Below are 25,947 nucleotides of genomic sequence, written 5' to 3' on the forward strand. Positions count from 1 at the left end.
GACGGGGGGAGACGGAAGGAGGGGAGAGCGAGGGGGGAGACGGGGGGAGGGGGGGAGACGGAGGGGGGGGAGACGGAGGGGAAAACGAGGGGGGAGACGGAGGGGGGGGAGACTGAGGGGAAAACGAGGGGGGAGACGGAGGTGGGGGGAGATGGAGGGGGGGAGGGGAGAGCGAGGGGAGACGGAGGGAGATGGAAGGAGGGTGGAGGGAGGGAGGGGAGGGAGGGGAGAGCGGGTGTGATGGAGGGGTGGGGGGAGATGGAGGTGAGGGGGGAGTGGGGGAGATGGAGTGGTGTGGGGGAGATGGAGGGGAGTGGGGGAGATGGAGGGGGGGAGATTGGAGGGGTGGGGGGGAGATGGAGGGGTGGGGGGTGCGAGGGAGGGAGGAGATGGGGGAGCGAGGGAGAGGGGAGTAGGGGGGGAGCGAGGGGAGTAGGGAGGGGAAAGCGAGGGGGAGATAGGGAGGAGGGGGGAGGAGGAAGGGGAGGGGGAACAGAGAAGGGACAGACGAGGGGAGGGAGTGACAGAGAGGGGGACAGGGAGGACGGGGGACAGAGGAGGGGAGGGCGGGGGGGGAGAGAGAGAGGATTGGGGAGAGGGAGGAGGGGGGACAGAGAAAGGGGGGGAGGAGGGGGGGTGAAGAGAGGAGGGGGGGCGAGAGAGGAGAGGGAAGTGCTGAACTGGAGAGGAGGCTGAACGGGCCCTGATGACAACTAAGAAGAAGCTGGGCTGCTGACACTTCGGGCGGAGCCCGCCCCCAGCGAGATGCTGGGCGGGCCTCGCTGACTATGTGGGGGGAGGGAGGGGAGGAAGAGAAGGGGGAAGAGCTGAATTGGAGGGGGAGAGACTGAACGGGAGGGGTGTTGGGGGAGCTGAACGGGAGGGAGAGAGTGGGGTTTGTACGGGAGGAGGGGTGGATGAATGGGAGGCAGAGGGAGGCTGAAAGGGAGGGAGGCGGGAGCGGGGTGGGAGCTGAACGGGAAGGAGGGAGGGAGGGAGGTGGGGAAGAGCTCAATGGGAGCCCCTCCCACGCAGCCTGCACAGATTCTCGGGCTGCAAGGAGCTACTGCACATGCGCGCATACTCTAGTATGTGCTGTCAGTATATGAAGAAAAATTTGTTTGTTTGTATATCTAGAATATCTATATGTCAGCAACTGCATATTCTGTTCTTCCTGAAATTTCAAGGATGGATAGTCATACAGATTGCTAGAGAGTCTGTGGTCATTCCAATCCTCAATTTTAAAACTAGTATATGCCTGTTTCAATATGGATTCCTTTCCCCTTAGGTAGGTCATGGTCAATCTTTTTTTTTAAATGAATCACAACTTGAGTGATGCCATCTTACCTATTAATTGTCACATTATGATTGGGACATTCGAACATTAAGCAGCACTGCTGAAAAAAACAAGTTAGCAAAACAGCTGTTTTCCTGGTTCTACTGAAATAACTCAGATTTCTCTTCGTGGTACTTTACATAAGAACATAAGAAATAGGAACAGGAGTAGGCCATACGGCCCCTCGAGCCTGCTCCGCCATTCAATAAGATCATGGCTGATCTGATCATGGACTCAGCTTCACTTCTCCGCCTGCTCGCTCGCTCGCTCCCCATAACCCTTTATCCCCTTATCGTTTAAGAAACTGTCTATTTCTGACTTAAATTTATTCAATGTCCCAGCTTCCACAGCTCTCTGAGGCAGCGAATTCCACAGATTTACAACACTCTGAGAGAGGATATTTCTCCTCATCTCTGTTTTAAATGTTCTAAGATCATGCTCTCTAGTTCTAGTCTCCCCCATCAATGGAAACATCCTCCTTGTCAAGCCCCCTCATCATCTTATATGTTTCGATAAGATCACCTCTCATTCTTCTGAATTCCAATGAGTAGAGGCCCAACATACTCAACCTTTCCTCATAAGTCAACCCCCTCATCTCCGGAATCAACCTTCTCTGAACTGCCTCCAAAGCAAGTATATCCTTTCGTAAATATGGAAAACAAAACTGCACGCAGTATTCCAGGTGTGGCCTCACCAATACCTTACATGACTGTAGTAAGACTTCCCTGCTTTTATACTCCATCCCCTTTGCAATAAAGGCCAAGATACCATTGGCCTTCCTGATCACTTGCTGTACCTGCATACTATCCTTTTGTGTTTCATGCACAAGTACCCCCAGGTCTCTCTGTACTGTGGCACTTTGCAATCTTTCTCCATTTAACTAATAACATGCTCTTTGATTTTTTTCTGCTAAAGTGCATGCCCTCACACTTTCCGACATTATACTCCATCTGCCAAATTTTTGCCCATTCATTTAGCCTGTCTATGTCCTTTTACAGATTTTTTGTGTCCTCCTCACACACTGCTTTTCCTCCCATCTTTGTATCGTCAGCAAACTTGGCTACGTTACACTCAGTCCCTTCTTCCAAGTCATTAATATAGGTCATAAATATTGGAGTCCCAGCACTGATCCCTGTGGCATCCCACTAGTTACTGGTTGCCAACCAGAGAATCAACCATTTATCCCGAATCTCTGTTCTCTGTTAGTTAGCCAATCCTCTATCCATGCTAATGTATCTTGTTAACTTTTATCTTGTGCGGTAATCTTTTATGTGGCACCTTGTCAAATGCCTTCTGGAAGTCCAAATACACCACATCCACTGGTTCCCTTTTATCCACCCTGTTCATTACATCCTCAAAGAACTCCAGCAAATTTATCAAACATGACTTCCCCTTCATAAATCCATGCTGACTCTGCCTGACCGAATTTTGCTTTTCCAAATGTCCTGCTACTGCTTCTTTAATAATAGACTCCAACATTTTCCCAACCACAGATGTTAGGCTAACTGGTCTATAGTTTCCTGCTTTAGTCAACCCAATAACCCACACACCCCGTGATGACACAATAGAATAACCCACACACCCCGTGATGACAGAGGCCCTACAATTCCAGGACACTGCTCTGCTGCTGCTCGGATGTGCAAATCATTGACCAAATGATAGCGATGGTCATTTAAATAGTCGGGGCAGCCATGCCTATAGTGACGTATCATAGGCATGTGTCCCGATAAGATCCTGGAAAATTGGTGTGACACCCTATTATCTCCAATGGAGAGAGCTACAGGCACTTAACGGACAAAGATTGATGTCTCAGAAACTATTTATTCATTGCAGGGGAACAAAATTGTCCAATATTAGGTTTTTGATCACCTCCTGAGATGTAACAACTACACTGCCTTCTCAAGGCCTGTGCTTGTTGTCAGCAGGGGTGAGTTCGACTGGATCTATTGAAGGGTATGCTTGCTGCAGTTTCTTGGAATGACACCACACAACTCAGAGTCTTTCTAGTCATGCAGGGAAATGGGTGGATGATTCGCTTGCCCATCTACAATAGGTTTGGGCTGCAGGTTGCTGGGATGGAAAACGTCCAGACCTGGTTTCCTGCTCAAATTCCTGTGGTCGATCCACCTGCTTTCTGTCATCCTCCCCCCCCCCCCCCCCGTCCCACCACCCCAGAGTGGCCTATTGCATATGTTGATAGGGCAGGGGAGAGAATAGATTGGTACTTTAAAGATAAATACAATTTTGATTACCATGTGCATTAGGAATAGATTTTATAAACCATGCTTTTTATTTAGGTATTTGATATACTTTTATTTAATGGTTAATAATATGTCCTTACTATACAGTATGCATGTACACGAGGCCCATACTTGAGAGAAGGTCACTCTGTGACCAGTAACCTTTATTAGCCAGCACTGAAGTGAAGAAGGTGGGTGGAGCGTCCCCTTTTATACCTGAAAGTCCAGGTTAGGAGTGTCTCCCACAAGTTCACCACCTAGTGGTCAGTGTTCTCACGGTGTACAACTTAGGTCAGTTTATACATGGGTTACAATGACAATTGAATACATGACATCACCTCCCCCCCCCCCCCCCAAAGTCTTATTGGGATCACAGGTTAAGTCTCTCTGGTGGTTTACGCTCCCTTGTAGAGCACCTGAGTTGTGGCTCCGGTTGTTGGGCGCTGGCCTGAGTGTCTGCTGTTTGCGGTGCCTCAGGCCTGTCCGGACTGCCCACAGTGACTGGGCTCTCCTCCACTTGGTTCCGGTCTTCGGTCACCTGTGCTGGAGTGAACTCTACATTGTGTTCTTCCTCTGCTTCTCTATGGAGTTGCTGAACCTCCTTTTTGTTTGATCCATGTGTTTGCAGCAGATTTGTCCATTGGTAAGTTTAACTACCAGAATCCTATTCCCCTCTTTGGCAATCACAGTGTCTGCAAGCCATTTGGGCCCTGCAGCGTAGTTGAGGACAAAGACAGGATCATTGACATCAATACATCGCGCCCTCGCATTCCTGTCGAGGTAGTCACATTGTGACCGGCGCCTGCTCTCAACAATTTCTTTCATGGTGTGGTGTATAAGGGATAATTTGGTTTTGAGCGTCCTTTTCATTTGCAGCTCTGTGGATGGAACCCCTTTGAGCGAGTGTGGTCGGGATCTATTGGCCAACAGGAGGCGTGATAAATGGCATTGTAGGGAACCCCCTTGGATTCTGAGCATCCCCTGTTTGATTATCTGCACTGCTCGTTCCGCCTGGCCTTTTGAGGCCGGCTTGAACAGAGCTGTTTTGACGTGGTTGTTACCATTTCCTGCCATGATGTCCTGGAATTCAATGCTTGTAAAGCACGGGCCATTGTCGCTGACCAAGACGTCCGATAGACCATGGGTGGCAAACATTGCCCGTAGACTTTCTACCATGGCAGAGGATGTGCTTGAATTAAGAATGTCACACTCGATCCATTTGGAGTAGGCGTCTACTACAACCAAAAACATTTTTCTCATGAAAGGACCTGCGTAGTCCACATGGATGCGTGATCATGGCTTGGAGGGCCAGGACCAGGGGCTAAGGGCCCCTGGGCGCATTGTCCAGCTGGGCACACGTGTTGCACCTGCGAACACAAAGTTCCAGATCTGCATCTATCCCTGGCCACCAAACGTGTGACCTGGCAATTGCCTTCATCATGACAATGCCCAGGTGCTCATTGTGGAGTTCTTTGATGAACACCTCTCTGCCCATCTGGGGCATGACTACTCGGTTTCCCCATAGTAGGCAATCGGCCTGAATCAAGAGTTCATCCTTGCGCCTGTGAAATGGTTTAAATTCCTCAGGGCATGCCTCGTACATGACTGCCCAGTCCCCGTTCAGGACACATTTCTTGACTAAAGACAGTAGCGGGTTTCTCTTTGTCCAGACTTTAATCTGACGGGCTGTCACGGGTGAGCCTTCGCTTTCGAAAGCTCCAACAGCCATGACCATCTCAGCAGCATGCTCAGTTGCCCCCTACCCAGTGGTGGCTAGTGGGAGCCTGATGAGTGCATCGCCGCAGTTTTCAGTGCCCGGTCTGTGCCGAGTTGTATAGTCATAGGCGGCTAACGTGAGTGCCCACCTCTGTATGCGGGCCGACGCATTTGCATTTGTGGCCTTGTCGGCCAAAAGGGACTTTAGGGGTTTGTGATCTGTCTCCAGCTCAAATTTCCTGCCAAACAGGTACTGGTGCATTTTGTTTACTGCATATACACATGCGAGCGCTTCCTTTTCTACAATCCCGTAGCCCCTTTCTGCCTGGGACAGACTTGAGGCATAAGCTACCGGCTGTAACTGACCCATGTCATTACCATGCTGCAACACACACCCGACACCATAGAACGACGCATTGCACGTTAAAACAAGTTTCTTAGATGGGTCATATAGCGTTAACAGATTGTTGGAGCATAACAAATTGTGTGCTCTATCAAAAGCCCTTTCCTGGCTGTCCCCCCAGACCCATTCGCGACCTTTGCGTAGGAGCATGTGTAGCGACTCTAACAGCATGCTCAATTTGGGAAGAAAGTTACCAAAATAGTTCAGGAGCCCCAGGAACGAACGCAGCTCCATCATGTTATGGGGTCTGGGTGCTCTCTGGATCGCTTCTGTTTTGGACACTGTCGGTCTGATCCTGTCTGCTGCTACCCTCATCCCCAGGAATTCTACCTCTGGAGCTAGGAAAACGCACTTCGCCTTTTTCAGTCGCAGACTTACCCGGTCCAGTCTGTGTAGCACCTCCTCCAGGTTGTGGAGGTGTTCTTCAGTATCGCAACCCGTGATGAGGATGTCATCTTGAAAAACCACCGTCCTTGGAATCGACTTGAGGCTTTCCATATTTCGTTGAAAGATCGCGGCGCCGAGCGAATGCCGAACGGACATCTGTTGTACTCAAACAACCCCTTGTGTGTCGTGATGGTGGTCAGCTTCTTCGACTCACTCGCCAGCTCCTGGGTCATGTAAGCTGAGGTCAGGTCCAATTTTGAATAAAGTTTGCCACCGGATAGCGTCGCAAAAAGGTCCTCCGCTCTCGGTAGCGGGTACTGGTCTTGGAGTGACACCCGATTGATGGTGGCCTTGTAATCATCACATATCCTGACTAACCCATCCGCCTTGAGCACCGGCACAAACGGGCTCACCCAGTCACTGAATTCGACTGGTGAGATGATGCCTTCCCTCAGCAGGTGGTCCAATTCGCCTTCTATGTTTTCCTGCATCATGTACGGCATCACTCTGGCCTTGTGGTTTACTGGCCTGGCGTCTGGGTTTATGTGAATCACTACCTTGGTCCCCATGAAAGTGCCAATACCGGTTGAAATAGTGAGAATTTGCCCAGGACCTGTGAGCATGATACTTGCTCCACAGAAGAAATTGCATTGACATTGCCCCATTTCCAGTTCATGACAACAAGCCAACTCCTCCCCAGCAGTGTGGGACCGTCCCCCGGGACAATCCAGAGTGGCAACCTGTTCTCCGAATCTTTGTGGGTCACGCCTACCATGGCACTGCCTAGCACCGGATTGATCTCCTTTGTATATGTCCGTAGCTGTGCATCAATCGGCAATAATTTTGGCCTCCTGGCCTTGGACGCCCACAACTTGTCAAACTGTTTGATACTCATCAGGGACTGGCCGGCTCCCGTGTCTAGCTCCATTGATACTGGGATGCCATTGAGGAGCACTTTCATCATTATCGGTGGCGTCCTGGTGTATGAACTGTATATGTGCTCCACATGAACTCGCTGAACTTCAGCTTCCAGCGATTTCCTCCAAGTGTCCATTTGGCCTCGTAGGGCTTACATCAGGCCCGTCCTTCTCGTACATCAACCTGGCTGCAGGCTTCCTGCACATATGCGCCAAGTGACCGCTGACGTTGCAGTTTCTGCAGGTATATTGCTGATACCTGCAAGCTCCAGCTGTGTGTTTGCCTCCACACCTCCAACATGAGCCGTTGTTGGAAACAAAAGGTCCATTACCAGTCGATCGTCTCTGACTGTCTCTATAACTGTCTTTAAGCGCACTATTGACAGGTGTTGATGGCCCCATTACTGGCCGCATTGTCCCTTGCGGTGGCATGAATCGCCATTCAGCTAGCCTTTGTCTCTGTTGAATTCCCCCTTTGGTTTCGACTACATGCTCGGGCATGTCCGATTGCCCCTGTCTGCCTGGAGAACTGTATGCCGCGTTAACAATGTTGACTCCCTGTCCATTTGCTGCATTTAAACCAAGATTTTTGTCAAACAGCATTCTGGTCTCTTCCTCCCCTGAGATAAATGACTGGGCCATCAAAGCCGCTATTTCCAGGGTCAAGTCTTTGGTCTCAGTCAGTTTCCTGAAAACCCCAGCATGCCCGATGCCCTCAATAAAAAAGTCTTGCAGCATCTACACTCTGCATGCATCTGGGAACTTACATAGGCTCACCAGTTGCGGAGGTCTGCCACGAAGTCTGGAACGCTTTTCCCTTCTCGCCGCCGGTGCGTGTAAAACCGGTGTCTCGCCATGTGCATGCTGCTCGCCGGTTTAAAGTGTTCCCCGATCAACTTACTGAGCTCTTCAAAAGTCTTGTCTGCTGGCTTCTCTGGCGCTAGAAGGTCCTTCATCAGGGAGTACGTCCTGGATCCACAAACCGTCAGGAGATGAGCCCTGCGTTTGTCGGCCGAATCCTGTCCCAGCCATTTCTTGGTGCCGAAACTTTGCTGTAGTCTCTCAATAAAATCGTCCCAATCATCACCAACACAGTATCTCTCGTCCGTGCTGCTAGTGGCCATGCTCGCGTGGTTTAAATTCCAGTTTCTCGTTGCCAATAATATGTCCTTACTATACAGCATAAATGCACATGAGGCCCATACTTGAGAGAAGGTCACTCTGTGACCAGTAACCTTTTAGCCAGCACTGAAGTGAAGAAGGTGGGTGGAGCTTCCCATTTTATACCTGAAAGTCCAGGTTGGGAGTGTCTCCCATAAGTTCACCACCTAGTGGTCAGTGTTCTCACGTTGTACAACTTAGGTCAGTTTATACATGGGTTACAATGACAGTTGAATACATGACAGTTAATTTTAATGATCTGAAATTTGTAGGCTCCGCATACTTGAATTTCTAATATGCTAGTGGGTGAGAATCATCATCAGTAGCATGAAGTCGGAAAACTATCCCTTTAGTTCCTTGACAAAAATGATAAACTTTGAGCCATAAAGTTTTAAATCCTTATTACGGTACTTAGCGACACACAACAAGTAAGCTTGTATATTGACATCACTGTGGTATTACTTATATTGAGGTAAGAATTCCTTTTGTTACTATGTGTAGTGACATCGTAAATCTGTTTATGAAGATTTCCTCTCCAGGATTTCTAGTGAAATTGTGAATACATTTTTTGGAATCTGTTTACCATTTCGCTAGAAATACTAAACAGAGAAAAACTCTACACATTAATTTACAATGTTATTGCACTTTGTAATTCTGACCCCACTGAAGATTTGTTAAATTAACTTCATAGAAAATATAATTTTGCATTGGAATAGGTTTTACAGTTAATAAAAATTAATGTGTGCTTTTTAAATCATACCTATGTTTGTTAATTTCAGAGAGAGGTTCCAAATCAGCTATTCAATCTTTTGGTATGAAAATGCAAACGTCAAGATACCCAATCCAGAATGACAGTACAAGAAATGATAAAAGTACATCCAACCCACCTGATCGTCCAGAACCTTTTGATTTATCGAAAGTGCAAAGGGCAATTCAAGGTCATCGTAATGTGTCTGCCCTTGCACCTCCTACTCTTCCTCTCACTCATCCTTCATGTCAGGGTAAATCTCTGACACCCTGTTCTACTTCCAATAATAAATCTACAAAATCAGTAGCAGCAACACAACCCCCTCCCCCTCCAGCTGCTCCCCCTCCTCCTCCCCCTCCCCCTCCCCCTCCAAATGTTAAACCATCTAAATTTCAATACACACACCCACCACCATCACCTCCACCTCCTCCTCCTCCACTTTCCCATCATTTCCAAGACCAAACTTCAGATTTCTTGTTCCCTGCCCCACCTCCACCTTCTTTACTTTATATTGAAGACTGGACAGATTTTCCTCTTCCTCCTCTCCCTCCACCTCCACTACCTCCAGTTCCTTCCATTATTCCTTACAGTAAAGCTGAAAGCCCTCTACCACCACCTCCTCCTCTTTTATTGAGCCATGTAGAAGTTCCTCCACCCTTACCACCAAAATTACCAAGCTTTTCCAACAGACCAAGTATGTCTTCAATGTCGTCGTCGTCTCCTCCTCCTCCTCCTCCGCCGCCGCTGCCGCCATCACCACCATTTCCTGCCTATACTTACCCTGGCTCAAGTTCATCTTCTGGGCAAATGTCATACACAACCCAACTGTCTGCAAGGGAAGGCTCAGCCAGATCTGGAGGTAAGAACTAGTAGGTTATACCGCAAAGTCATTCTATTACATTGGTAATGCATTGTCTGTCGCAGTGAATTGTAGCTATAGTAGATTGAGTTAATTACAAAAAAAAAATCAAGATCAAATTTCCCTAATGGATTAAGTATAGCAGTTAACATAACAGGAAATATTGATTCATGCTACTTTTAGGCATATAGAAGGATAGTTTTAAAAAATGTAGGGTTGGGAAGAGCAACGTTCTATCATGAAATCAATACATTTCTAATAAATCCAGCTGAAGATGAGAAAGTTTCACAACTAACTGCCAGTGCTGATGTCCCACAAGACTTGTGCGTTGCACTAGGGCTAAATGTGGTCTGAGCTCAGCTTATGAATGTTAGTTTATAGGGTATTTTCAGCGGTTCGACAGCTACTTCGCCAGCCAGAATTGTTATTTGTACACTTCCATCAGCAGCCAGCAGCTTGAGAGAGGGGGTTGTGTTGTTGCTATTAATTGGAAATCATCAAATGGCAGCCTTAACTAAATCGCTATTTTATATCCGTCTTCACAGTAAAGGATGAGGATAAAATATCAGAGATACATGGAAAATGAAAAATAAATCACAGTGAGGAACTATCGCCCATTTTTGGGCAATAACCACAAAAGTGGAGGTTCTAGCCCGATATATTAGCCTTGGATGGAGTGCAGTGCTGATTCACCCAAATTATACTGGGGCAAAAAGAGTTAAATTATGAGGACTGGTTGCATAGATTAGGCTTGTATTACCTTGAGTATAGAAGATTAAGAGGTAATTTAATTTAGGTGTTTAAGATGATTAAAAGATCATTGATAAGTTAGATAGAGAAAAACTATTTCCTCTGGTGGGAGAGTCCAGAGCAAGGTGCATAACCTTAACATTGGAGCTAAGCCATTCAAGGGTGATGTCAGAAAGCACTTCTTCACACAAAGGGTAGTGGAAATCTGGAACTCTCCCTAAAAAGCTGTTGAGGCTAGGTCAATTGACAATTTCAAAACTGAGATTGATCGATTTTTGTTAGGCAAAAGGGTATTAAGGGTTACGGACCAATTTAGGTAGATGGAGTTAAAATACAGATTAGCCATGATCCATTTGAATGTGGAACAGTCTCGAGGGGCTCCTGTTATTTTGTTCATTTTTATGTCACTTTCAGTTTTTCCTCGGGTAATTTATTTAATTTATCGCATGTCTAAAACCACTCAAGTGTTCGAGTGAATACAGAAAAAGGAAGATAGAGCAGATGAATGTGTGGCTGGAGAGATGGTGCAGGAGGGAGAGCTTTAGATTCTTGAGGCGTTGGGACCTTCCTGGGGGAGGTGGGACCTGTAGAAGGGCCAGGGCCAATATCCCCATGGGCAGGTTTGCTAGTGCTGTTGTGGAGGGTTTAAACTAGCTTGGCAGCGGGATGGGAATCTCAGCATAGATTCAGAAGGGAGTGACTGCAAGCTGGAAATGGACGGCAGTTAATTAGTAAGTGAGTTTGGAAGGCAGAGGAAAATAGATAACAAAGGGGTTTGACAGTGCTTAATGGTATATACTTCAATGCAAGGAGTCTAGTAAATAAGGCAGATGAGCAGATAGACATGTGGAAGTATGATATCGCTATTACTGAAACATGGCTGAAAGAAGGACAGGAATGGCAGCTCCACATTCCTGGTTACAGGGTTTTCAGCCAAGATAGACAGGGGGATAAAAAAGAATGAGGGGCTGAAATATTGGTTAAAGAAACAATTACAGCTGTGAGGAGGGATGATATGTTAGAAGGATCATCATATGAGGCCCTATGTGTTGAACTGAAGAACAAAAAAGGGGCAAGCACACTGCTGGGAGTGTACTATAGACCCTCAAATAGTCAGAGAGTGATAGAAGAGCAAATATGTAGGCAAATTTCTGAAGTGCAAAAACAATAGGGCAGTAGTAATATGGGATTTCAACTAACCTAATAATAACTGGGACATTATCATTGTAATAAGTATAAATGGTGCAGAATTCTTAAAATGCATTCAAGAGAACTTTTTTAGCCAGTACGTAGCAAGCCCAACAAGAGACAGCTCTGGACTGGGGGATCAGTGGGAGACCAATTTGGTAGTAGTGATCATAATTCAATTAGATTTAGCGTAGTTATGGAAAAGGATAAAGATAGACCAGGAGTAAAAGTTCTCAATTGGGGACAGGCCAATTTTACTAAGCTTGAGATGTGATTTAGAAAAAGTAGACTGGAAACGGTTACTTGAAGGTAAATCAGTGACAGAACAGCAAGCAGTAGGCATTCAAGGAGGAGATAGTGAGGGTTCAGAGCAAATATGTTCCCACAAAGAAAAAGGGTGGGACTCCCAAATTTAAAGCACATTGGATGTTGAGGAGCATACAGGGTAGGATAGGGCAAAAAAGGAAGTTTATGTCAAATACTGAGAGCTAAATACTGCAGAAAGCCTAGAGGAGTATAGAAATGAAATGCAGGAATTAAATTAAAAGAAAATTAGGAAAGCAAAGAGAGGGCTTGAAAAAAATATTGGCATGTAACATCAAGAAAAACCCAAAGATATTTTATGAATACAAAAAGAGCAAGAGGATAACTAAGAGACCAAAATGGTAACCTGTGTGTGGAGACGGAAGACGTGGGTATGGTTCTTAATGAATACTTTGTGTCTGTCTTTACAAAAGAGAGGGACGTTGCAGACATTGTAGTTGAGGAGGACTGTGACATATTAGATGAGATAAACATCGTGAGAGAGGAAATATTAAGGGGTTTAGCATCTTTGAAAGTAGATAAGTTGCCAGGCCTGGATGAAATGTATCCCAGGCTGTTAAGAGAAGCAAGGGAGGAAATAGCAGGGGCTCCGACCATCATTTTCCAATCCTCTCTGGCTACAGGTGTGGTGCCAATGGACTGTAAGACTGCTAATGTTGTACTGTTGTTTAAAAAGGGAGAAAGGGATAGACTGAGTAATTACAGGTCAGACAGCCTAAACTCAGTGGTGGGAAAATTATTGGAAAAACTTCTGAGGGACAGTATTAATCATGATTTAGAAAGTCACAGATTAATCATAGAAACATAGAAAATAGGTGCAGGAGTAGGCCATTCGGCCCTTCGAGCCTGCACCATCATTCAATATAATCATGGCTGATCAAGCAACTTCAGTACCCCATTCCTGCTTTCTCTCCATACCCCTTGATCTCTTTAGCCGTAAGGGCCACATCTAACTTGCTTTTGAATATATCCAACGAACTGACAACAACTTTCTGTGGTAGAGAATCAAGGACAGTCAGCATGGATTTGTTAAGGGAAGGTCGTGTCTGACTAACTTGATTGAATCTTTTGAGGAGGTAACCAGGAGGGTCGATGAGGTTAGCTTCTTTGATGTAGTCTATCTGGATTTTAATTTTGACAAGGTCCCACATGACAGACTGGTCAGAAAAGTAAAAGCCCATGGGATCCAAGGGAAAGTGTCAAGTTGGATCCAAAATTGTCTGTGGCAGGAAGCAAAAGGTAATGGTCGGCGGGTGTTTTTAATAACTGAAAGGCTGTTTCCAGTGGGGATCCACAGGGCTCAGTACCAGGTCCCTTGCTTTTTGTGGGATATATCAATGATTTAGACTTCAATATAGGGGGCATGATTAAGAAGTTTGCAGATGATACAAAAATTAGCCTTGTGGTTGATAGTGAGGAAGTAAGCTGTAGACTGCAGGAAGATATCAATGGACTGGTCAAGTGGGAAGAAAAGTGACAAATGGAATTCAGTCCAGAGAAGTGTGAGGTAATGCATTTGGGGAAGGCTAACAAGGCAAGGGAATACACATTAAAAACGATAGGATACTGAGAAGTGTAGAGGAACAGAGAGACCTTGGAGTGCATGTGCACAGAGCCCTGAAGGTAGCAGGCCAGGTAGGTAAGGTGTTTAAGAAGGCATACAAGATACTTATATTCTATGCCTTGGCTAATAAAAGAAAAGAACAGGGAAGTTATGCTTGAACTGTATAAAACACTTGTTAGGCCACACGTAGAGTACTGCGTACAGTTCTGGTCACCATTACAGAAAAGATGTGATTGCACTCGAGAGGGTGCAGAGGAGAATGTTGCCCGGACTGGAGAATTTTAGCTATGAGGAAAGATTGGATAGGCCGGGGTTATTTTCTTTGGAGCAGAGGAGGCTGAGGGGAGACTTAATTGAGGTGTATAAAATTATGAGGGGCCTAGATAAAGTGGATAGGAAGGACCTGTTTCCCTTAGCAGAGAGGTCAATAACCAGGGAGCATAGATTTAAAGTAATTGGTAGAAGGATTAGAGGGGAGTTCAGGATAACTTTTTTAACCCAGAGGGTGGTGTGGGTCTTGAACTCACTGCCTGAAAGGGTGGTAAAGGAAGAAACCCTCATCACCATTAAAACTTATTGGATGTGCACTTAAAGTGTCGTAACCTACAGGGCTACGGACCAAGAGCTGGAAAGTGGGATTAGGCTGGATAGCTCTTTTTCGGTCAGCACAGACACGGTGGCCTCCTTCTGTGCCATAAATTTCTATGATTGTATGACTCTGTGACGCAGATGGCTCCATTTTTCTGTCTGTACAGATTTGCTATCAAAAATACCTATTGATAATGCCTATGATCAGTTTTGCTGTGTTCTATTGATCTTGCACATTAATTCACATGTTAACTTTCTGTTTTCTAGTGCACAATGGTGGTGGAAAACTAGCACCACCTCCTCTTCCACCACTCAGGTCATCCAGTACGGAACTTACAAGCAGAAACCAGCATTCACCCAGCCTTATTCGGGCACCTCAGTACTCTGTTCCTCCCCCTCCCCCACCACCACCACCACCACCACCTTTACCACTTAAAAATCGACAAGGACTTTCTATTGCACAGCCATCAGTTTATGGTAATTATAGAAAATGTTTTGTTCTTGAGCAGTAAAAAAATGTCATAATTCAAATGAGTCTCAAACTAGAATTCTTTCTTTTTGCTTACAAATGTAAAAACTATTGGCACTCCCGCAGTATGCCACTTGTGTGTCCGCCTGGATTATGTGCATAAATGCTTGGAGTAGGACATGAACCCACACCATCGTGACTAAGGTGAGAGTGCTGCCACTGAGCCAAGGCTGATCTCAAGCTGAGCACTTAATTTTTTGGTGTATGGGACCTACAGCAGTGCAAACTCCTGTCTCGGCCTTTTGGCTAAGATCATGCGTAACTGACCTGACAGGGGAGTAACCATGACCCCAATGTGGTTCTCCCTGGATCAGGAAGGTGGTTCTCCTATGCTTTTTGGAAATAGGAGGTGGGTGGGGTTGCTGACCCATCCACCTCCATGGCACGAACCTGGTATTGCAGTACTTCCAGGAACGGTGCTTGGGCTCTAGGCCTTTTGGCTAAGAGCATTAGCGCAGGGTGATCCTTGATGTGTGCAAGGTGACCTCTGGCGTTTGTGATCTGACAAAGAATTGGAAAGATTGGCTACGAAAAATTAAAAAAAAAAAAAATTTTTTTTTTAAACTCCTGTCTCAAACGAGGTGGATGGGGTGGCTTGACCCATCCACCTCCACGGAGGTGGGTCGGGGGCTTGACTCATCCACCTCCATGGCACGAACCTGGTATTGCAGTACTTCCAGGAACGGTGCTTGGGCTCTAGGCCTTTTGGCTAAGAGCATTGGCGCAGAGTGATCCTTGACAGGTGCAAGGTGACCTCTGGCATTTGTGATCTGACAAAGAATTGGAAAGATTGGCAACGAATAAAAAAAAACTCCTGTCTCAAACATGTGAACACTTAATTAAAATGTTAATATGGAGCATGTTGGTTCTGCAAATTATATCCCGCCATACTGGTGTGCAGGACATCAAACATAAATTACACTCATTTGAAATGGATAATAAATATATTGCAGGTTATGGGAAAGACACTGTGGGGCTGAAATTGCCCCTCCCAATAAGGCCTCTGGCCACCGAAAAGCAGCGGCCACGTGTTTGCATGGAATGGCCGCCAACTCTCCATGGAAGGGATGCCATTTTAGAAATTGCCCTCCTTAGGAGCGGAGCGGTGTCCAGGACCGCTCCGCCCATTTTCCCGCCACGGCATGTGTGTGCCAATCCCTTTCCGACTGCTGGGGACCCCCTCGCGAAATTGCCCCTTACCCGAAATTGCCCCGTGGGAGAGGCCCCATTGCTGTGCCCCTGACAGCTTTTGCTGTCTGTGCACTCTGTGAAATGGCGGCACAACCGCCCTTAAAGGGGAGGGCTCACTGCCGCGGCCGCCATGTAAATATTTTTGTCAGCTGACATTTATGCCCCCCCCCCCGGGATCGGCGGGGCCCCCAACAGGCAGCCTGGCACCCCCTCTTGTGTCCAGGCCACTGGCCCTGCCGAAACCCTCCCTGCTGGCCCAGTGGACCTAACTAAAATATCTGCAGAGTTCGCAGCGACTCTCCCCTTTAACTGAAGGGGAGAGATGTTGTGACGTGTCAGCATGACGCGGCACGTCGGCGCTGCACTGACATCATCAGCGACGTGCTGATGACTGATTGGATTGGGGTAGAGAAAAACTTTAAAAAATGGTAGGTGCACCCCGTTTTGGGCGGAAGGCGATTTGTACCCCTGTATATTTTAAAGGAAAGGGCTTGCACTTCACTTCCTCAAGCTGTCTCAAAACACTTCAAAATGAATGAATTACTTTTGAAGTGTACTCACCTTTTGTTTATAAGCAAATCAATTTGCACACATCAAGGTCCCACAAACAGCAACAAGGTAATTGTTTTGATAATGTTGGTTGAGGAATATAGTTGGCCAGGACACCAGGAAAATTTTCCTGCTTTTCTTTAAATAGTGCCATAGGATCTTTTACATCCAACTAACCAATGGTTGGGGTCTTGGTTTAATGTCACATCTGAATGACAGCACCTGCAACATTGTAGCTCTCCCTCAATACTGCATTGAACTGTCAGGCTAGATTATTTATTCAGGTCCTGGAGTGAGACTTGAAGCCATCATGTTTTGGCTTGAAGTTAGAATTCTACCTCCAAACCAAGCTCTCAATGTCTTAACTGTTTGTCTTTTTTCTTTTGCAACGAGGTTCTCATGAGTATTTGTGCACATTGATATAGGACAAAGGTAGCTAAATCTCATTTAACAGACACATTACTGCCAGTGTTGGCCTTCATAGCGAGGGGATTTGAGTACAAGGGCAGGGAGGTGTTGCTACAATTGTACAGGGCCTTGGTGAGGCCACACCTGGAGTATTGTGTACAGTTTTGGTCTCCTAACCTGAGGAAGGACATTCTTGCTATTGAGGGAGTGCAGCGAAGGTTCACCAGACTGATTCCCGGGATGGCGGGACTGACCTATCAAGAAAGACTGGATCAACTGGGCTTGTATTCACTGGAGTTCAGAAGAATGAGAGGGGACCTCATAGAAACGTTTAAAATTCTGACGGGGTTAGACAGGTTAGATGCAGGAAGAATGTTCCCAATGTTGGGGAAGTCCAGAACCAGGGGACACAGTCTAAGGATAAGGGGGAAGCCATTTAGGACCGAGATGAGGAGGAATTTCTTCACCCAGAGAGTGGTGAACCTGTGGAATTCTCTACCACAGAAAGTTGTTGAGGCCAATTCACCAAATATATTCAAAAAGGAGTTAGATGAAGTCCTTACTACTAGGGGAATCAAGTGGTATGGTGAGAAAGCAGGAATGAGGTACTGAAGTTGCATGTTCAGCCATGAACTCATTGAATGGCGGTGCAGGCTAGAAGGGCCGAATGGCCTACTCCTGCACCTATTTTCTATGTTTCTATGTTTCTAAGCTGAGACAGCAGACACAATGGCAGCACTTAGCTATGTGAATGTCTGGCTAAGCATGATGTTGGATGCTTCCTGGGAAATACCCCAATCATTGTATGTCATGCTGTCGGTGGCAATGCATGAATGAAGGCATGCCATGGTGAACAATAGCCAATTGAACCCGGGTGCACCCGACAAGATTCGTAGGGCATGTCACACCTCCTGACTATGACCTTTTGAGGAAGTTTCTTTCATGAACTGGGTTAGCAGAGAGGCAGGTACAAAGCTGTACCATCTGCTGCAAGGATATCTATAGCTATTGTGCAGCATAGGACTGCCACATCCAATGACAATAATTGTGAGGCCTGTTCAGAAACTTGACTTCATTTCTTTGCAGGCAAGTTGCAGTTCTGATCTGTAGTTTCAGTGACATCGAGAAGTATTAGCAGCACCACCATCACTTAAAGCAGCCACCAGGAGTGGGTTGGGTACTGGCCCGCTCTGTCACTTTTCCTGCAGACTCATGTCTGAACTTTTGGTTTCCTTTTCCTTCTCTTTTGTCTGTCACTTCTTATTCCCCCACCGCTTCAGTCTTGGCAAAGACATCTTTTGAAGTTCTCCAAGGTCTTTCAGCATTTTTGTCACTCAGTGATTCACTATCCGTTAATTGTCTTCATCGCTTTTAACTTTCATTCACAGCAATTTTCTACCCCCTCCACTAGTATACTCCCTACATCCCTCTGAATTTATATCTGATACAATGGCGCCTTCAGAATGGCCCCGCAAGTTCCAGGTTTCCGCATACGCTGCACATACGAGATAACCCAGAACTTGCAATCTGTCAAGTTTCGCTTGGACAGATCTACCGCATCTGCTACAAATTTACTTTCGCTGGAGCAGAGTTACTGTCCAATGAATGCCCACTATATGCCTGGTAAAAGCAGGCACAAGGCCGCCTTCTACCTGTGTACGGATTAAAATAAATGTTAAAATAAAGTTTAAAGTCTGTTTAGGTAAATTTTTCTCCTGTTTTAAAATGTTTACATTTATTTTTCAAAAATTAAAATTTTTGTTTTAAATGTTTAACTAAAGGGCGAACAGTAACAGTGGCATGTCTAATAACAGCCACCAACCATTTCTGGTTTAAACTGTGCTAATATTGGAAAATCCAGGCTTGTGGCCAATAGGCATTTCTTGCCAATTACATTTTCTAAAGGGGACAAAAGCAACGAGCTTTAGAATTTACTGAAAAATTGTAGCATTTGTGGCAAAATTGGACAATTTATTAATAATTTCTAAAATAATAATTTATTCTCCACCCTCGGTGTCCATCATGAAAACGTCAGCTCCATTTTATACAGGAAACAGCTTAGCTCTTCCAGAGTGCAATTGTTGTAGTACTTCAGCCAACTGTAATGATTATTATAAAAAATAGAAAATTATAAAATATATGAAAATTGGATGTGCTGCTGGAGATTGCAAAGCTAGGATTCCAGCAAGTATTTTATTTAAGGCTTTAGGCTGCACTAATGATCGTTTAGCATTTTATGATAATAAAGAATGTTGAGTGATTGTGTGGATTGATAGTCAACATTAACTAAATAAATAGGGTTGATTTTCTGGGGGTGGTTTACCGAACATCTGCTGTAACTTCTCTGTGGTTTCTACAGATCTTTCGCTGAAGTTACAGCAGGTGATCGGAAAAACTCCAGTGGAAATTCAATCCTGATATCTTTTAATACCATATATGTTTCAATACCATATATATTTCATGTTAACATGAACTGTCTTCTGACAGAAACTGCATCTGAAAAATTCACTGAGGATAAACTAAAAATAAATGAGTTAGATTGTTTCTTTTTTAGTGTCTAATGTCTAATTGTTTGCATTCAACAGATGACTTTGAGTCCAAGTATAATTTCCATTCAGTTGAAGATCTTCCACCTCCAGATGAATACAGATCATTTCCCAGGATATATCCCAGTAAGCAGCCGAGAGGTGAGATCATCGCCTGGCAATTCTGCATTACTCTAAGTACTTGTGTCAATGGAAAATAATTTTAACCAAATGCCCTTGGTAGAATGTTGACATGATCAGATGACTTCAATGGATAGTAAAATCATGTAAAATGGTCTGTCGATTTGACTGCTTCAGTTTCCTGCTGGTCGGGTTCATTTAAAATTACCCATGTTTTTCTGTGCATGCTTTTTTAAAATATAGCATGATTTCTTTTCTACAAATTATTTTCCAGAAACTTTTTATTGTCATGCCTAATTCAGTAATTCATAAGAACATAAGCATAAGAATTAGGAACAGGAGTAGGCCATCTAGCCCCTCGAACTTGCTCCGCCATTCAACAAGATCATAGCTGATCTGGCCGAGGATCATTCAATTTGATACCAAGGAATAATCAGGAATAACAACAATGACAGCAACTTATATTTATATAGCACCTTTAAAGTAATAAAATGTCCCAAATATATAAATAAATATAAGGAAAGGGCTAATACTGGAAACTGAAGAGGGAAAAAAGGATGTACAGTGAAATGGTGTAAAATGAAAAGATTAACACTCCTATTATACTGTACCAAGTAGTATAATAGTAGTCGTTTTTCTGAGAGTGATGGTTGTGGACAGTCAATGTTTGTGCCGTCTGCTTGTACTGCTCTTGTATTTGGGAAAGCACAGCTTTGTGAATAAATACTCAAACACATGCACAGAGCTGCATTCACTGGCTCCTGACTGCCATGGAAATTTCTACAGTCAGCTCGTTTCTAAATGAAACTGTGGTAAAACAGAGTACTTTTTAAGGTTTAAGAAGATGGTGACACAATGACTGCTTATACTTCAGCCAATTCAATTGATCAGATTACATCACTACTGACAGCAAATACTCCACAGATTGCTTCGCTAGGATGGGGTGGGAAGATTGCATTGTATTGGCACTGAATGTGCTGGAGATTTAGAGAATTATTGATTAACAAGTAATATAAAGTTGAGAGTTAGAGGTGCTTCTGTAGTATCTAACGAGATACGAAAAATATTTAATTTTTTCTTAAACCTTTTAATTTACCATGAATTAACTTTTCCCATGCAAAATGTGAGTCTTTCGAGTGTAGTGTGAACCTACCGTTTACTTAAGTACTTGTATCGGACTAATACTTTTGTGCACTATCAAAGATTTGTTTTGAAACCGCATATTTTTCTGCTGGCTGGGTCAGGTTCCGGGCTACCTGATATTGTGAGCAGCAGTTGGGTGCCTGTTTGACACCTGCAACCTGATGGCAGCATGTTAATGAGACCCAGACCTCCGAATAGATTGCTCTCCCACCGCGGCCAGCCGATGCACTCTGCTGGTCTGTAACCCGATAGTTAAAATCTACCCCATGATATCTATTTTGGTTCACTTGCTTTATTCCTCGCCATAGTTGTTTTTGTATTTGTGCTTTTTCCTTGTATGTGACATGTTCTTTGGTTCCTGGGTATTCATAAAACTTGCTTTGGCTCACATTTCCAGCCAGACAATGTAATACTGAAAATTACAATGTAACAAAATAGACACGGAGTTAATCTGCATCAAGCAATCACTGCTATACTCACTGAGCAGATAGTGGGAAGAAATCTCCCTATCCATGACTTACTAGTTCAGTTGGTTCTAAGCAACTTCTATTTAATATACTGTTGTGGAAAAATATTTCCGAGACTGTATAATATATAAAGAGAGGTTTATTAAATCGAAGACAAAGCTTTGGGAGAAGTGTTAGAGACCCCTGTCTCTGAGCCAGCTTCTCAATTTGGTATCTCCAGTGAAGTTCTTTTATCTTACAAATTACGTCACTTTACATCACGTGCTTTCAATCATCGCATTACAAGGTTTACAAAGCTTTTCATACAATTACTATCCAAGGCTGAGCTCTTGATATAAACCATCCTTGCATTGTGACAGGGCATTATAAACAAGTGCAGGTTTTTTGGCACCGGTATAGACAAACATACCCCCACTTATCTCTCCAGTCGTTCATTATCTCACTTTCCTATCTCCATAACTCAAGGCCAGCATACCTTGAAGTCTAACTGTGTTTTTTTTATATAAAGCACAATGCCTCAGTATTGTCCCTTACAAAATTCATTAAAGGGGAAAATAAAAACAAATGTTTGGTCCCGTATACTAGTCAAGTATATGTCCAAAAATCCACTCCAACAATATTCCCCCTTTTGGTCCTCGAGGATGTTCACGAAATCCAGATGACCACAATGATAGTAGCATGGTGTCATATATTCGTCCTTTGGGGTATGTTACTTCCCTGATGTTCCGTATGTCCACCTTGCCTGTAGCTCTAGGCTATCCTTCAAAGATAGTGATCGGTGTCATCGTCGTCTATTTCTTCATCCTTGGTGTCTTCAGGTATTTCCATCAGGTGTGCTTCTTCTTCGGCGATTACACTGGCTACTGGCATCAGTCGAACCATCATAACTTTACAGCAGATTTAAAACACCCGATAATCAGACAGCAAGTAATTATTATTACAACCAGAATAATTACTCCATGCATAAGATAGGACCCCCAGGATTCCCCTAACAGCCAATCAAACCAGCCAGATCCTCCTGCTGTCGTGGATAACTTCTTTACCTCCCTTCTTATGTGATCAGCGAGGTTGGTTATGTTTTCTGAATTATCGGGAATGTAAGTGCAACATTCAGCTCCAATTAAGGCACATGTGCCCCCACTTTGTGCTAGTATATAATCTAGGGCCATTCGGTTCTGGAGTACCATTGTGCTTGTGGCTACCATTTCAGCCGTTATGCCCTCCATTGCTTCAGCAGTGTCGTTAACTATCTGTTCCAGTACCCTCTCTAGGTTATGTAATTCATCCATGGTGCATCCTATCCCGAATGGGAGCATCATGACCCCAAATAGCCTCTCTACCGGAGTAAGATCTCGTCTTAGTCGACCTGATGTCTGTACTTCTGCTAAAGTACGTACCCGTCTGACAAAAGGGACCGCATATCCCAAATAACAGGACCCCCTCCAGTTCTGAGGCAACCAGGGGTAGGCCTTATGCCTGCACACAAAATAAGTGCCATTGTATGCTGTTAGATTCAATCCAATCTCTCTCTCAGCCCCCGTCGCCACCTAATCTTAGGGTCCCAGTCCTGGCTACTTGTCTGATTCTTTAAACCCTCTATTTCAAAAAAACCCTGGTTTGTTGTTTCGCTACCTGTTATGTTCCACCTGGTGAGGTTAAAGTATTGCGTACAATTGCTATATCCTGCTACAAAACCTGTTTCCTCACCAGTCAGGTTTCTAGTGAAACAAATGTCAGCGGTGGGCCTTCCAACTCCTGAGGTGTTGGTCAAAACCAGGAACAGGGGTCGTACCGACCTATTGTATTCCGGCTGGTACCATCCGTCAAATGCATCCAAAAGGTAACCCCCCGATCTCCACGTTTCTTTATCCCACTCTGGTTCCAAGTATCATTTACTTCCCCTGTACCGCTTTGTCGCATTACCCACTCTGCTACTTCCGAAATGCTAAGGGAGAGTGACCTCAAAGGGATGCCTCCTTTGCTATGTATGGGGATGTGCGAACATACCCAGCAACTAGAAAAGTTCCCATTTTGCGCATAAACATAAGACATGTACAAAAAGGTATTCACATGTAACTCTCGTTTCGGTATAGCTAGCAGGCCGGACCTAACACGAACTATGATAATCGCACCAATCACAATATATAGTTTCATCATCTTATTACTCTATATTTAACAAATAGTCAAAGGCAAAATGGCCAAATGGCTTGCTTGAAGAATCTCTCGCTGTCAATCTGTAAATAGACAAACAACAACAACTAATACGTGTGCTAAACAGCTGGTTCAAAAACCTTAAGCTGGGTCCAATGCTTCCATTGTCCGCTCCCTTTAACATCGATGTAGGCACAAGTGTCCCTGCTGATTATAACCTCATATGGTCCTATCCATTTTTGGGGCAAACCCCGGTTTTCCCAGGAGGACCCTTACCATAACGCGACTTCCTGCCAACGGGACTTCAGGGAGTTTTGTAAGCTCTGCTTCCGCGTCTCTTTCTTCCTGATTGTCCCTAAATAATTTACACATCCCTTTTAATTGAGTACTTAGTTCCAAAACATACCGTTTTATTTTGTCTTTTAATGGGCCTACATTGGCCCCACCTGTTATGATGTCCTCTGGTAATTGCATCGCCCTTCCTGTCATTAGTTCATAAGGAGTTAATCCGGTTGTCCAGTTTGTCGTGGTTCTTAACTTCTTCAATATAATGGATAATACTTCTGTCCACGTTTTTCCTGACGTTTGCATGGCCTTTGCCAGGGCGTTCTTAAGGGTATGGTTCATGCGCTCTACCATTCCAGAACTCTGCGGGTAGTAAGGGATGTGGAATTTTTGTTTTATGCCCATCAGCTGGCATATTGTTTTTACAATCTTCCCGGTGAAGTGGGTGCCTTGGTCAGAATCTATTTGAAGAGGCACTCCCCATCGGGGAATCACCTGCTCGGTCAATATCCTTGCCACTGTTGAGGCAGTGCAATCACGTGTGGGGAAAGCTTCCACCCACCGGGTAAATTGATCTATAATCACTAGGCAATATCTTTTTCCATGGGATGGGGGCAAAGGACCTGTGAAATCAATTTGTACGTGTTCCCATGGCCCCCGTGGATGGGGCTGGTGTCCCATTTTAATTTTAATGGGCCTGCCTGGATTATATTGTGCGCACGTAGTGCATCGATGGCAATATTTGGCGATATCTCTCCCCATCCCTTTCCACCACCAATCTCTCCCAAGACTCCCGGTCATGGCCTCTCGTCCTGAATGAGACAGGCCATGATGCAACTCCAATAAGGCATTCTGTATGCATTCAGGCGCCATTACCTTGTCGTTTCGTCTCCAAACGTTATCCTTCCCTTGCGTTGCGCCCTGCTTTGTCCACATATCTATTTCCTCCTCAGAAGTGTCCTGGTGTAGTTTCTCAATACTTATCTGTTGGAGTCGGGCCCCAGCAGCACTGACTGAGGCTTCCTCACACTCTTCCTGTTCTATTGCCTTCTGTGCAGCTACGGCTGCAGCTTTATTTCCCTGGTGACTCAGCCAATCTGGACTGGTTCGGTCCGGCTCCCTCCTGTGGGCTTTAGTTTTAATAACCGCTACCTGTTTTGGTTTATTACTGGCTGCTAAAAGAGCTTCTATTCTCAGCTGATGCTTTATGGGATGTCCGCTAGTTATGATAAAACCCCTTCTCCCCCATGCTGTCATATAATCGTGTACTACCCCGAATGCATATCTACTGTCCGTATAGATATTAACAATCTTATTTTCCGATAATTCCAGTGCCCGGGTGAGGGCTACCACTTCTGCCACTTGAGCTGACGACCCCCCATTAATTCGCCTTGATTCAACTGTCTCTAGATCCTGGTTAACTACGGCCCATCTGGTACGAGGTAGTCCCTCTACGTATTTTCGTGAGCCATCCACAAACAAGGTTTGTTCTGCGGTTTGAAGGGGGGCGTCTTTTATTCTATCCTCTTCCATATCCTCACATACCTCTTCGCAAAAGTGGGGTTCCCCTTCACCCATCATACCTTCTGCGGGGTTGTTTCCTACATCCCTAATTATGGTTACCGCTTTGTTGGGTGGTAAGAGGACTGCTTCCCACTTTGCCCGTCTCATATTAGATACGGTTCTCAGTTTTCCTGTGTTTAACATTTCTACCAATGTGTGTTTAGTGTGGAGAATGATGTTTCCAGTCATCACCACAGGCTCGCTTATTTTTACTGCCCAAGCTGCGCAATCTAGCGCGGCTATACATCTGGATAACCCAGTCACCACCGAGCTTTCGGTGGTAGAGTAATAGGCTATAGGTCTTCTTTTATCCCCGTGATCTTGGGTGACCACGGCCATATAGAACCCACCTTCATTGTTACAGTGGATGTGGAAATCTTTACCCACGTCAGGCAGTCCCAATCCAGGTGCGGAGACTAGGTCTGACTTGAGTTTACTATACGCCTGTTCTTGTTCAGGGCCTCACTCTGAGGTCTAGGGCCGGTTTCCCCCCTTTCACTAATCTTTGTATTGGCTCAGCAATTTTTGCAAAATCAGGGATAAAGTTCCGGCTGCAATTAAAGAGGCCCAGTACCTTCCTCACCCCCCTTACCATTACTGGCCTAGGCATGTCCTTGACAGCCTTTTTCCTATCCGAGGGCATTTCTTTCAGCCCCTTTGAGAGGCAGTACCCTAGGTACAGGACCTGGGATTTCCCTACCTGGGCCTTTTTGGGGTTAACCTTAAGGCCCGCCATTTCCAGAGCCCTTAATACTAAGTATAGGGTTGCCTGATGTCCTTCCTTGGTTTCTAAGGCTATTAATATGTCGTCGAC

The 25,947-nt window shown here is 45.1% G+C and overlaps 1 protein-coding gene and 1 pseudogene across 7 annotated transcripts in view; both read left to right on the top strand.

Moving 5' to 3' along the window:
* LOC139263874 (WAS/WASL-interacting protein family member 3-like) overlaps nt 1–25,947 on the top strand; it is a 176,312-nt gene that overhangs the window by 137,719 nt on the left and 12,646 nt on the right. For all 7 annotated transcript variants that reach the window (XM_070879936.1, XM_070879935.1, XM_070879934.1 and 4 more), the window contains 3 exons: nt 8,940–9,767; nt 14,449–14,658; nt 19,444–19,545. In XM_070879936.1, coding sequence (XP_070736037.1) covers nt 8,940–9,767; nt 14,449–14,658; nt 19,444–19,545 — 1,140 coding nt within the window. The remainder of the gene's footprint in view (nt 1–8,939; nt 9,768–14,448; nt 14,659–19,443; nt 19,546–25,947) is intronic.
* LOC139264861 (U2 spliceosomal RNA) lies at nt 14,936–15,137 on the top strand (annotated as a pseudogene).

This window comes from Pristiophorus japonicus, chromosome 5 (assembly GCF_044704955.1).
Source record: "Pristiophorus japonicus isolate sPriJap1 chromosome 5, sPriJap1.hap1, whole genome shotgun sequence".
In the NCBI taxonomy this organism is placed as follows: Eukaryota; Metazoa; Chordata; class Chondrichthyes; family Pristiophoridae; genus Pristiophorus; species Pristiophorus japonicus.